This window comes from Podarcis bocagei, assembly GCF_964188305.1.
Source record: "Podarcis bocagei genome assembly, chromosome: 6".
In the NCBI taxonomy this organism is placed as follows: domain Eukaryota; kingdom Metazoa; phylum Chordata; class Lepidosauria; order Squamata; family Lacertidae; genus Podarcis; species Podarcis bocagei.
In genome coordinates this window covers 55,331,580-55,344,437 of record NC_138130.1, presented here as the reverse complement: position 1 = coordinate 55,344,437, position 12,858 = coordinate 55,331,580, and the positions used below count along the sequence as shown (strand labels likewise).

The window sequence follows — 12,858 nt, the reverse complement described above, 5'->3', positions numbered from 1 at the left end:
GCTCCTAACAGAAACGCTGACAAGATCTAAACTGTAGCCAAACATTAAGGGATTGGTAATTGGAGAGTCTTTGGAAAACCACAACAGAGTTATTTTCAGCAAATAAGATACAAAGAATAAAGTCATGTCAAGGTCATACCTTAGTTGCCAATGTGGAAAGTAGAAGGCTAACTGTAGAAATTCTATCTTCCTTCAAACCGGTTCGAAAAATATCTGGGATGAAATCTACAAACCATTTTAAAATGTTAAAAACATAATTGGAAGATGGGAAGCGTTTTTAAAATGAAATCAGTTTTATCAAGTGTTGCCACTGGTGTTACCGAATGCTTTGGTCTACAAGGTGAACCAAAAGTGAATGGACTCAGAAGAAACAATGAACTTGTACCATGGAAGAGGGTAGCTGAATTCTGAACTCTACAGCATCTACAGCCAACTACGGGGGAGCAGGGGAAATCTGGCCCATAACATTGTCCCCAATCCAAAGACTCAAGTTTCTCCAAACAGAGCTAAGAAACTGGCAAAGCACTTTTAACTTTCGTTTGCTCTCATTAAACTCAGCCACTTACTCAAAAACATGAGCAAAGGGTTCTTTAAATCTCCGTCTTCCTCTATTGATACTATGTGAAGAGCACAGAGGTTTTGCTAAGGTCTCCCATTATGTATCTTGGCAGCTAAATGCCTTGTGCAATACAACTCACAGGCGAATGAAAGTGAACTGTTCCTCCCTAAAGCTTGTATCCAATGAATTTAGGTACTTGTAACATCCAAACACGGACCTCTCACTTCACAAATAAGAGGGAGATATTAATGCCTTTAAGAAACAGTATTTATAATATACCTTTTAACTCCAGAACGTGGACAAGGGTTGTGTTGTCACCAGCAATTAAAAAAGAAACAGCATACTGGATATATGCCATACGAACATCAGGCTTGCCCTAAATAAATGTTAAGAGACATTCAGCAACTTATAAACCCAAATGCCAACTCACTACAACAGTTGTAATATGCAGGACTTAATACATATTTAAAAGAGTGATTGCAATTTTAAACAGTTCACAGTCTTTTAACTAGCAGAACCATTTCTATGTTTATCATATTTCATAAGGTGCACTCCATCAGAAACTTAGGCCCTCTTTACCAGTGTGGTGTCACTGCTTCCACAGTGGTTTGGAAAAGAGCCTAGATATGTATAACAACAACTGCTGTTGTTGTGGTTTCCTCACATGTTTACATAAAACAAAAGCAATCAAAATCCCAAGGGCCCAAGATTATATATGCATTAAACACGGGAGGAAGATGAACAATGTGTTTTTATGTACCTGGAACAATGTAAGATTAACAGAAGAGGCGGTTCACCAGTCATATGAATAAATGAACCTTCCTATACAGTCGTACCTTGGAAGTCGAACAGAATCCGTTCCGGAAGTCTGTTCGACTTCCAAAGCATTCAACTTCCAAGGTGCAGCTTCCGATTGGCTGCAGGAGCATCCTGCAGCCAACTGGAAGCCGTGCCGGACTTTTGGCTTCTGAAAATCATTCGAAAGCCAGAACAATCACTTCCGGTTTTTGATTGTTCGGGAGCCGAAGCGTTCCAAGTTTACAGGTGTTCAGCTTCCAAGGTTCCACTGTACATGGGAAGCTAACACATCTTCTTGATGTCCGTTTTTATCAGCAGCTTTCTGGAGCGGAATAGCAGACAAACACTTCCATGCACACCTGCATTTTGCAGTAGCAAAATTCTAGGAGAACTGTACAATGTGCTTTTACTAAACTTTGGAAGGAATCCACAGCTTGAATCACACATTATGGTCTGTGTTTGTGTGCATATGAGCTTGCTTGCTGTGAAATTCTCACAGGATGACTTTGCTACTTCTTTTTTTATGCAAGAAAGCATTTGTGTAAAGGGGGGGACATAACAGTAACATCCATGTCATACAAAACATAGGTGCCATTTCATACAAAAGCTCCCCCCCCACAGAAAAATGAGGTAGTAAAATCACGTATATACACATTTTTTAAAAAGCCTAAGTAAATCAAGAATCAAAATATGTTTCCCCTGTGGATCAGTGACAGTTGAAGCAATAAAACAGTCCACATCAATGATGCTCTGTACATGATATAGAAAGACTTAGGTATCCCCACCCCCAATTCTAGCTTTTGTTTCATTTTGTTTACACACCACAAAAAACAAATACGGTTAAGCCATCACTTACACTTACTGCATATTTCCTCCTCTTACCTTATAATCTCTCCTCTTCACTAAACTAGGAAGGAATTTATTATTGAAATCAAAGTGGCTGTAGACATCCCTTGCAGCATCCGGCCCCTGTGACACCATTGCAGATAGCAAGATGAGGCACTGGCGAGACAGTCTGTATAAGCAACACAGGAAAAGGAACATTACATAGGCAAACCAGTCAATGGAAAATTAAGAACTGACACCTTTGAAATAAAAATAGGCAGGTTTGAATTATGTCAGCTAAGAAGAAAAAGAAGAAGAGGAGGAGTTTGGATTTGATATCCCGCTTTATCACTACCCGAAGGAGTCTCAAAGCGGCTAATATTCTCCTTTCCCTTCCTCCCCCACAACAAACATTCTGTGAGGTGAGTGAGCCTGAGAGACTTCAGAGAAGTGTAACTAGCCCAAGGTCACCCAGCAGCTGCATGTGGAGGAGCGGAGACGCAAACCCGGTTCCCCAGATTACGAGTCTATCGCTCTTAACCACTACACCACACTGCAGATACCTAGCACGTCACCACTAGATGGCAGATTTGTGGAGGGGAGAGAGGAATTCCCATTGTGGAAGCCAACATCCTTGTGGCAATGGGAAACTTTGCTGGATACAATGCTCTATATTTTTTGTTTCATCACTTTTAAGATGAATGACTGAAAATTATATAGGCCACTTCTTTATGAATAACTCTACCAGGCTAAACCCTGTTAAATTATGGTCCCAAGGCTGCCCTATCATTAGAAATGCTGAGGCACATCCCAGACTGAAGTGTTTGCCTGAAAACGCTTACCAATAAGCATCTAACCCAATTTTCCTCCCCTTTTGTTTTTGTTTGAAATTCATTGCTGTAGCTTTTCCTTTACTTTTCTGAAGTTTGTAACTGAAAACCATAAAACCTAAAAACTAGCAATTTTGGCTGAAGCAGTCCACCTCAGCAGAAGATTTGAGGAAAAAGATTTCAGTAACTAAAGTGTGCTAGTGTGGTTTTATAATAATAAAACATAATAATATAAATGTTGCACCATTTGAATTTTGTACCTCAGGAAACAAAAATGTCTTGGGCCATCCTTGCCTGGTCTTTCGGTATTTGTAACTGCTCGCTTATTAGAAATATGGTTCCAGATTCCTTGCCAAAGTGCAGGAGAGAATGTCAAGATATGGGAACATATCTCCATTTATGGTGGGAATATCCACAAGTTTAGCTGTTTTTTAGTACTGTGGTTTGTAAGAATGCACTCAATGTAAAAGGCAAAATAATGCCATCCCCACAATTAGCCCTTGTAAACCTCTTTACAGAGCAAGAATCTGTTCCATATAGCAGGGAACTGGTCACTTACCAGACTAACTATTGCAAGATTCTGGAGAGAGAATTCTGGTATACAAAAGTGTAGAATATTGCATTATTAGAAAAACTGACCCACAGAGTACATAAAAGTAGTAAGTTTATTTTAATTTGGTATTATTTTGTCACTTATGTTAATATCCATGAGTATGGCCAGGCCCTACCTACAGCTTTTAAACACATGCAGTTGATGTGAGTAACTGTTATTTTTATACTTTTCTTCCTGTTGATGAGTCTCTTTTTATAGTGGACCCCTGCACTCTGTAATGGATGCTGCACTTTATATTTTGAATTTTTAAAAAATGTGCCACCACATTTTTGTAATTATGCTTTGAATTTATGCTGGTGGAGTAGAAGTGTCAAATAAATAAATACTGTATATGAACATGGAAGCAAAAAGAAAGGAGAGGAAGGTCATGGCAAATTAAAGTATTCTCCTAAATCAAGTATAAAGAGTACTTTGTGTACCGTTCCAAGATCTGTTCTCAGGATTAAAGTGGCATGATCCTGATCAATGGAAATATTGTTTCATTCAGGTTTTAGACAGTTATATTTGTCCCTTGGTTTGCAATAAACTTACCTGTGACTCTCAGAATACAGAGCAGCATAGATTAATCTCATGTAGCTATTGATCAGCTTCTTTACTATGTTCATCCCTACCACACTGAAGTGGGACAAATCACTCGCTGTTCGCAGCAAAATGCTTTCTAGAGCTTGAAAGATGAACAGCATCTGCAACATTTAAATACTTTATTACGCTTTGTTTATTGGGGTGGGTGGGTAGGTGGGGAAAGCAGCAAATATTGGTAGAACAACTTGGGAAGTCATCATCCTAAATAAAGTATAACATCTAACAACAAAGGAAGCTTCTAAATGTAAAAATATAGCAAGTGCCTAGATCCACTGTTCCCTCCTATAATGGTCATCTCTAAATCAGAATACAAAAAAGAAAGCAAAGAAATATTGCAAATGAATTGTGGACCCTATCTTTGCTAAACAAGGTGTTCAAGGAAACAATTTCTGTAATAGTAAGTCAAAATTTCCAAGCCAACACTCCAGTCCTATAGTGTAACAAAATGCTTACAGCCAATGCACAATTTCAAAGGAAGGTGGAACAACAGTGCGCATCACAAACGTACAGGGCTACAAATCCTACAATATGAAAATATGAAGGAAATATTTCACAGACTTATTGTGAGGACAAATAAGATTATCATTTTAATTGTTTCAATGTGTGAAATACTTTACAAACAACAAACGTTAATTTAACTTTGTGAAGGTTCCAGTGGAAAGTTTATTCCTTATTGCTTTATGTTACCAATTAGTACAGTGGTGCCCGCAAGACGAATGCCTCGCAAGACGGAAAACTCGCTAGACGAAAGAGTTTTCCGTTTTGGAGGTGCTTCGCAAAACGAATCTCCTATGGGCTTGCTTTGCAAGATGAAAATGTCTTGCGAGTTCCTGCGGGGTTCCCCCCCCCCCCCGCTTTTTCTAAGCCACTAAGCCGCTTATCAGCTGATCCGATAAGCCGATAAAAGCCGCTAATAGCGCTAATCCGTCAATGGGCTTGCTTCGCAAGACGAAAAAACCGCTAGACGAAGAGAATCACAGAACGGATTCTTTTCGTCTTGCGAGGCTCCACTGTACTTGTTCACTGTATACACAACTCATCATAGAATGCTAAATGCAACAAACGAAATACTGACCTCACTTTCAGGCCGCCTTTCGCCATCCAGAAGTTTTAAAATTTCTGCACACTCGACAGAAACTTTTATGTATCCCTCTACAACATCATACTGTTCTGCTGATGGTAATGATTTCGCTCTCGATATGAATGTTTCCAAACCTGGAACAAATCAAGGACTTATTCAACACTTGCCCGAAATCCTTGAGAGATGCTGCCATTCAGTATAGCCAATACTGAGTTAGATCAACCAGCTAAAGAAGGCAGCTTCCTATGTACCTAGAAACCACCACCAACAAACTGCTGGCATTAATACCTTGCCAATGCAAACTCTGGGAACAGAACACAGGTGCAGACTGACAAACAAATGGTGCAACAGTAACTAAGTGGAAAATAAATTTGTAATATTGCACCGTAACGAAGTTGGAGCAGTGAGCTAGGGGTCTATTACTTGGGTAAATTACATTGCCATTTAACTCAAACGTTTACATTTACCATTTTAGACCCTACTGTATATACATACTAACAGAGGATTACATTTCATGCATGTGATGAAGGAGGCACTACTAGATCATCCCATAATAAATGTGCTGAGTCTTTAAGGTAAAAGGTAAAGGTAAAGGGACCCCTGACCATTAGGTCCAGTCGTGACCGATTCTGGGGTTGCGGTGCTCATCTTGCTTTATTGGCCAAGGCAGCCCGTATAGCTTCCAGGTCATGTGGCCAGCATGACTAAGCCACTTCTGGCGAACCACAGCAGCACACAGAAACGCCGTTTACCTTCCTGCTGGAGCGGTACCTATTTATCTACTTGCACTTTGACGTGCTTTCGAACTGCTAGGTTTGCAGGAGCTGGGACCGAGCAACGGGTGAGCGTCACAGGGATTCAAACCGCCGACCAGCTGATCGGCAAGTCCTAGGCTCTGTTGCCTTTAATGAATCCGCAATCCCTTGTGCAATAAGAACTTGCAACAAGGGAAGCACTTGAGCTAACTGTGTAAATGGAGAAAAAACTGTGTTTGAAATAACTAATCCCCTACAACTATGCAGATTGCTGCTCTTTTCTTTCAAAAAGGGCTATTCAGATGGACAAGCGTTGCGCGGGGGGGGGGGAATCTCTGCGACCTGCGATTAAAGTTAATTAGCGAGCATCCAATTTTGAAGGAAAACTGAGCAATGCAACTCACTGGGGTGGCGAAGCAGTACTCGGCTATATAAATCAGCAGCAAGGGGGGGGGGAATCCGGGGGGCGGTGGTGGTGGAGGAAGGGTAGGCTACGCTATTGCCCAAGGATAGCTGCTTGGCCATTGCCCAGACACGGATTCGCAGTGCTCTGCAGTGGCGTAGCGTGGGGGGGGGGTGCAGGGGGGGCCGGCCGCACCGGGCGCAACATCTGGGGGTTAGGGTTAGGGGGCGCAAATCCACGGGTTAGGGGGCGCCACTGGTGCTCTGGCCCCCAGGGATCGGGGAGAAGCGTTTGGGAAAAGGAGTGGCGGAGGACAAGCAACCGATGTGGCGAACACGTGGGGAAAGCAGCCCTCACCCTTCATGGCGGCGCTGGGGTCGCGCAACGTGGACTTGAACTGGGTCCCGGTGAGCTCCGCTGCCCCGTTACCGCGGGCCCGCTTGGGCGGCGGCGGCTTCTCCTTCTCCTGCCGCTTGGCCGAAGCCGGGCTTTTGCGCTTGGCGCCCATGACCAGGAGCAACCGCGACCAGGGATGGAAGCCCGGCTTTCCCTCGCTGCTCTCCGCGGCAGCCGGAAGCGGTCCGGCCGCTGTTCTTCCCCCGGGAAACGTGCAAACGAGATGAAGGTTCCGCTTTAGGCCGCTTAGGGAACTTCAGAGGAAGCCGCTGAAAGGCGTCCTTCGCAGTCCAGGGACCAAGAGACCGAAACCGACAGCGGCCCCTTCTGCTTCTTCAGATGCAGCCGCCATCCCAGCTCCCTCTTTGTCCTTCTCCTTGTGTCGTCCCCGCCCGATGTCTTCTGACTCCAGCGGCTGCCAGGGGTGGCGGGTGCAAGAGATTTGCCTCGGGAGAAGCGCAACAGGTTCCCCTGTCCTGCCATAGAGGCTTTTTCGCTGGTTGCTGCCATATGAAGTGAGCGGTGCACGAGGGCGCGCACGCTCTAGGGGGCCCACCGAACCTAGAAATCTTAAATTAGAATGCAAAAAAAAAAAAAAAATCCATTCTGCACACTAAGTTAGAATAGCATTAGTTTGTTTTTGTTTTTTCTCTGACAAGTGTTTCTACTTCCGAAGCTTATCCGCTGTTACGATCGAAAGAGATTCATAGCGGGGATTTCTTGGAGTCTAGTGGTGTCAGCGTGAATGGCTTATGCCATCTGACTTTCTGCTACTTCTGAAGAATTTTTTTGCTACTTTTGTCAACTCTGGTCTTCAGTGATACGCTTTCCTGCACCAGTGCCTGTTTTTTTCTCTGTCCGGCAACCGTAGTTGTTTATATTTTAAGAACACAGTGGTAACTTAGAGGCTCACCTAGTGCTGCTGTGTGCTTTTCGTTTATCATGGTTTCTCAAATGTTTGCCTAAACTCTCCAAAGTGGAGCTCTATATGTTTCTAGAAGCATTAGATTGCCACATATAAATGCTGCTGTTAGCGGAGTGAGGTGGCCCACATTTGTTTTCCTTGTTGTCTGGGCACATGGTTTTGCATTTTGTATTACATCACTAGTAGTATTTTGTTATTTTTATCTTGCTGCATTATGTCTGATTAAGTAAAAAACTTCCATGCTAGCAGAAATGTAAAAAAGAAAGTGGCAATTGAGAACCCATGCTCCTCCAGATGTTGCTAAACTACAACTCACATCATCCCTGGCTATGCTTACTGGGGCTGATGGGAGTTGAAGTTCACCATCATCTGGACAGCCAAAGGCTCCCCAACCCTGGCATAGTGAAATGAATTTGCTAGCAGAAGATGTGATGGCCACCAGTTAGGACATCTTTAAAAGAAGGCTGACAGATTTGTGGAAGATAAGGCCATCAATGACTGCTAGGCATGAAGGTTATATACTTCTTTCAGAATCGGAGGCAGTATGCTGAGAAATAGCAGCAGGAGAGTGCTATTGCCCTTATACCCTGGTTGTGGACTTCTCATAAGCATCTGGTTGGCTGCTGTGAGGAACAAGATGCTGGCTAGATAGGTCTTTGTTTTGATCCAGCTGAGCTCTTATGTTTGGCCCCTTCCAGCCCCGCTATTCTCCAGGAGTATACATAGTCAAAAGTGTTTTTTCCCCACCATTTACACAAAAACATACCCTTATATTCCATGTTAATTGTTTCAGAATAACTAAGGTTGCAGTCATAAACACAGCTGCCATGGAGTAAGTCCCATTGAACTCAGATAATGTGTTTCTGTTTAGACATGCTTAGGATTGCACTGCACAGCCCTAAGCAGCACTCTTCCACTTCGGCACAAATTCTAAACTGTTTATTGGCTTAAAGTGTTCCCTTGAGATTTATTACAGTTGAAAAGGTTAAATTGTCATGCAAGCATGATACTCAAAACACCTTTTGAACTTTTTACTGCTAAGAGAGCAGAATGTAAAATTAATCCTTGTAAATGAGAGTCACATATTTCAAGTTTCTCCCCTTTTTCATCCATTGTTGGTTATAGTTACTTACTCATATTTACTTCCTTGTGAAACATGTCTATGAACCTAGCAGTGTTTATATTTTCCCAAGTAGTATTTAAGAGGTGTAGTCTGCTAGTCTGTTTTTTGTATCCAGGGTCTAGGAGATTAGTGTATTAAATTTGATTCTGAATCAAGTCGATATACAATGTAAATCTTACTCCAGCTAGAATGTATATTCAGTTGTAGTATTGTTTACAATGCAGTGGGCATACACTTTACATGTTATTAAAACTAAACAATTCCTCACCCCATTGTTAGTTATGAGGGACTTCTTCATAAGCAATGCCATCTTGTAAACTTTTTTATTTTGTATTTTTGTTTACTAATATTGGAGCTAGGTTTATTTCCTTGCTGATTGTGCATTCTATGCTATATGAATCCAGCATGCCTATCCCACACCACTACCACAACAGCAAGGCAATGTTGCATAAAGTCTGCTTATAGGAGAGCAATAGATTGTGTTACTGGTCTTGGATAAAAATTACACAAGCATCATGCTAAGGATAATGTGCACACAAATGTTACACACACACGTTCTAATAGTGTTTTATTAATGTGTTTTAAAAGTGAGAAAGAGACAAAATATTTGACACTGCTTTCCCAAAACATCACTGTATGTTAACACAGTACAATCCAGTTAACAATAAGCACTTTTATTTCTATTGATTTTTGCTTACAGGTCTGCCATTGAATTCAGTAGGACTTAAAACCTTGGTTGGATCATATTCATATAATGCAGCGAAAAAGTGAATAAAATAATAACCTTCAGGAGAAATAGTGAAAAACTTTCATCAACATAGTCTTCATAAAATAAATGAGGATTATTTGTACAGCAGGGAATACAATTAAAATGTTGTAGGAAGCTACATCAGACATAAAATAAAACCTGCCAGCAGGCTAATGTATATCATATTGCTACTTCAATAAAATGAAGAAAGCATCTGGAAACCATAGGGGAAATGTTAGGCTCTAGTAACAGCAGTTGCAAACAGTTAATTTAGGACCCTGAATTATACGTACTGAGTTAAATAAAACCACCCTAGAGTTGAGCCAGGCCGCAGTCCTTTACAGTAGACATGCCTAGGATTGTGCTATTAATTAACTTTTAGAACAAGAATGAACAATCCCCTATCCCTCATTATTAATTCAAAACTTTAACTAAAGAGAAATCTGTTTTTCTTCATTGAAAGATGCAAGGGCACGAAGAACAGAATCACTGCAATTTTTGAAATTTTAATTTTATACAGTAATGTATATGAAAAATAGAATTTGTGGGACTTTTGTTAATAGTTCTGATATATATATATATAAGCGAAAAGTTGTCTTGGAATGCTTTGTTTATTCCCATTTCCATAGAAACGGAGACTGAGTCTGCAAACATGGGGTGCCTTGCTTTAAATAATGACCATATAGTGATTATTTTAAACTACTTGCTTTGTTTCAACTAGCCATGACATTCATTTCCATAGAAACAGAGCCAGAAATGGCAGCTGAGTCGTTAAAACTTTTTTGGGGGAAGATTTACTTGGTGTCAAAGTGCAGGGAATGAAGCACTTTAAAATGGTCTCACTGGTGAGAAACTTCTGTAATTGGATTCAGACAAACAGAAATTTATCAGGCAAAGGAAGAGACTGAGATGTTTAAGAGAGTTGAAGGCATATCAGCAATCTTAAAAAAGTAGCGATAGACCTCCATAACTTAAAGTGCTATTACAGTCATCGTGAGCCTGGCTGTAAATTTATCAATAATCTACTATAATCTACATTCTCAGGTTCCTCTTGTTTTTCTGACTGTTGTCTTAGAAAGAAAAAACCAGACAGTATCAATTTCATTTCTGTTAATATTGAGCAAGCAAAGGTTGGGCTATGAGTTATAAGTTGACACTTAAACGTGACATGAGTTTTAAGTTGGAAGAGAGAAAGGGATTGAGAAAGAGCCAGTGTAATATAGAAGGTAGACTAGAAGCTGGGAGACCCAGGTTCGAATCTCTACCTAGACCTCACTACTTCACTTAGTAATTGTCTCTAAGACTACCTCACAGGGTTGTTGTGAGGATAAAATGGGAAGTATTGTGTACACCACCTTGACCTCCTTGATGAAAGGTGGAATATAAATGCAATAAAGAATAAAACATAGACATGCCGGTAATATGAAACTGCCATTCTGATTATTTTTTTATTAACATTTATAGACTGCCCTAAGAGTTCTTGGTAGCAAAGAGGCCTATGTGTGTAGCCTTTCTGGTGTAGATGTTCATACTCAATGCATGGACATCAGAGGTTGCTGTTGACATCTGTCTGTCTCAGGAGACAATGGAGGCGTGTGCTTTGGGGGTGAAGTCAAATCTTTGGGGAGTTACAGCACCAGTTGTGGGAGAGACGTGAAGGGACTAAAGTAAAAATATACACTGGTACCATTATAAATACACACCAACTATTACAAAATAAAATCCACAAAGCAATTAGAGGCTATATTGAGGTGCTGAAGAATTGCAGAAGACTATACTACTTGTCCAATACTAACTGCAACTATTAAGAAGAAGAAGAAGAAGAAGAAGAAGAAGAGGAGGAGGAGGAGGAGGAGTTTGGATTTGATATCCCACTTTATCACTACCCTAAGGAGTCTCAAAGCAGCTAACATTCTCCTCTCCCTTCCTCCCCCACAAGAAACACTCTGTGAGGTGAGTGGGGCTGAGAGACTTCAGAGAAGTGTGACTAGCCCAAGGTCACCCAGCAGCTGCATGTGGAGGAGCGGAGACTTGAACCCAGTTCTCCAGATTACAAGACTACCACTCTTAACCACTACACCACGCTGGCCCCACACTGAATAGTTGTGCAAACTTACATGTCTGCTCAGAAACAAGCCTCAGTGAGTTCCAAGTGGAGTTACGCCACTTGCCTTCCTAGGAAGGCCCTTTCTAAACAAATCCGTCAAGGTAACCTACTGAGCTATCCAGGCTGATAAAGATAAACCAGTTAAGAACAAAATAAGTCTGATAACATTCACACGTGCGCACCAAAACCACAGCCTCCCCAGACGTTCGACGCAGAAGGCTTGAATTGGCGGCGTCTTCTGCCTGGAAGTTACCAGATCCTGGTCCTCGCTTTCAAAGCAGGAGCAGCAGCAGCAGCAGCAGCCGTCCTCAGAATGGCTGTGGCGTTTTTTCCTTTTATTTATTCGCTGCTGTGCTAAGTGCCTTCCGTGCTAATTTTGCAAACTTTTGGGGAAAGGGGAAGTTGAGGGGCGGGAATGGTAAAGCCGTGAGAGAGAGAGAGAGAGAGAGAGAGAGAGAGAGAGAGAGAGAGAGAGAGAGAGAGAGAGAGAGCGAGCGCAGACAGGAATGAGGCTGAGAGGGAGCAGGTGATGTATACTAATCGGGACGAGGGCTGGGAGGTGCTGCGTGGTCGGCACCCAGCGACTGGCTGGCTGGCTGGCTGGCTGGCGTTGGCTTTTCGACGCCAGTGCCAGCGGCGGCTCTTCCCTTTCGCTGCCACCCCTGCGCTCTCTCTCTCTCTCTCACACACACACACTCAGCGCCTCACACGCACTTCACTTTTCCAGCCGGGGGCCAGTCAGTGCTCGCTGAGAGGGACTTCCTCTTCAGGGAAAGAAGCTGCGCGGGGACTTTTTCCCTTTCCCTGTCAGGAGCCTTGCCCTTTCCTTCGCTCGCTGAGGCAGCGGCGGCGTCCCCATTCCCAGGAAGGACAGGGACGCACACTCTTTCTTTCTTTCTCTCTGTCTCTCTTTCTCGGCTGGGGGCCGGAGCCGTCATGTGACCGGCTTGGGCTGCAGGGACCCCCCGCCTCCCTCCGCGCCATGAGTGAACTGGAGGCTGCTGGGCAGCATCCAAGCCGGCGCCAGGTAGAGCTCAGGCTGCCGCTCAGCCTCCTCTCCTGCCTGCTCCTGGTCTGGACCAAAGAGATCGCGGCGCTGGCGGACTTCTCAGG

General features: G+C 42.7%; 2 protein-coding genes across 4 annotated transcripts in view; one reads left to right on the top strand and one right to left on the bottom strand.

The window, feature by feature from the left end:
- Positions 1–7,031, bottom strand: part of URB1 (URB1 ribosome biogenesis homolog) — a 47,956-nt gene extending 40,925 nt beyond the window's left edge. The window contains exons 1-6 of the mRNA XM_081199495.1: positions 6,804–7,031; positions 5,283–5,422; positions 4,157–4,308; positions 2,240–2,372; positions 839–935; positions 140–225 (exon numbers count right to left, since the gene is read on the bottom strand). Coding sequence (XP_081055621.1) covers positions 140–225; positions 839–935; positions 2,240–2,372; positions 4,157–4,308; positions 5,283–5,422; positions 6,804–6,954 — 759 coding nt within the window. The 5' untranslated portion in view covers positions 6,955–7,031. The remainder of the gene's footprint in view (positions 1–139; positions 226–838; positions 936–2,239; positions 2,373–4,156; positions 4,309–5,282; positions 5,423–6,803) is intronic.
- Positions 7,032–7,099: 68 nt separating this feature from the next.
- The window catches only part of EVA1C (eva-1 homolog C), a 48,530-nt gene continuing 42,771 nt past the window's right edge, over positions 7,100–12,858 (top strand). Inside the window, exon 1 of one of the 3 annotated variants that reach the window (XM_081199534.1) lies at positions 7,100–7,307. In XM_081199534.1, the coding sequence (XP_081055660.1) occupies positions 7,238–7,307 (70 nt within the window). In that variant the 5' untranslated portion in view covers positions 7,100–7,237. The other 2 variants (XM_081199535.1, XM_081199533.1) reach the window with 2 other exon arrangements.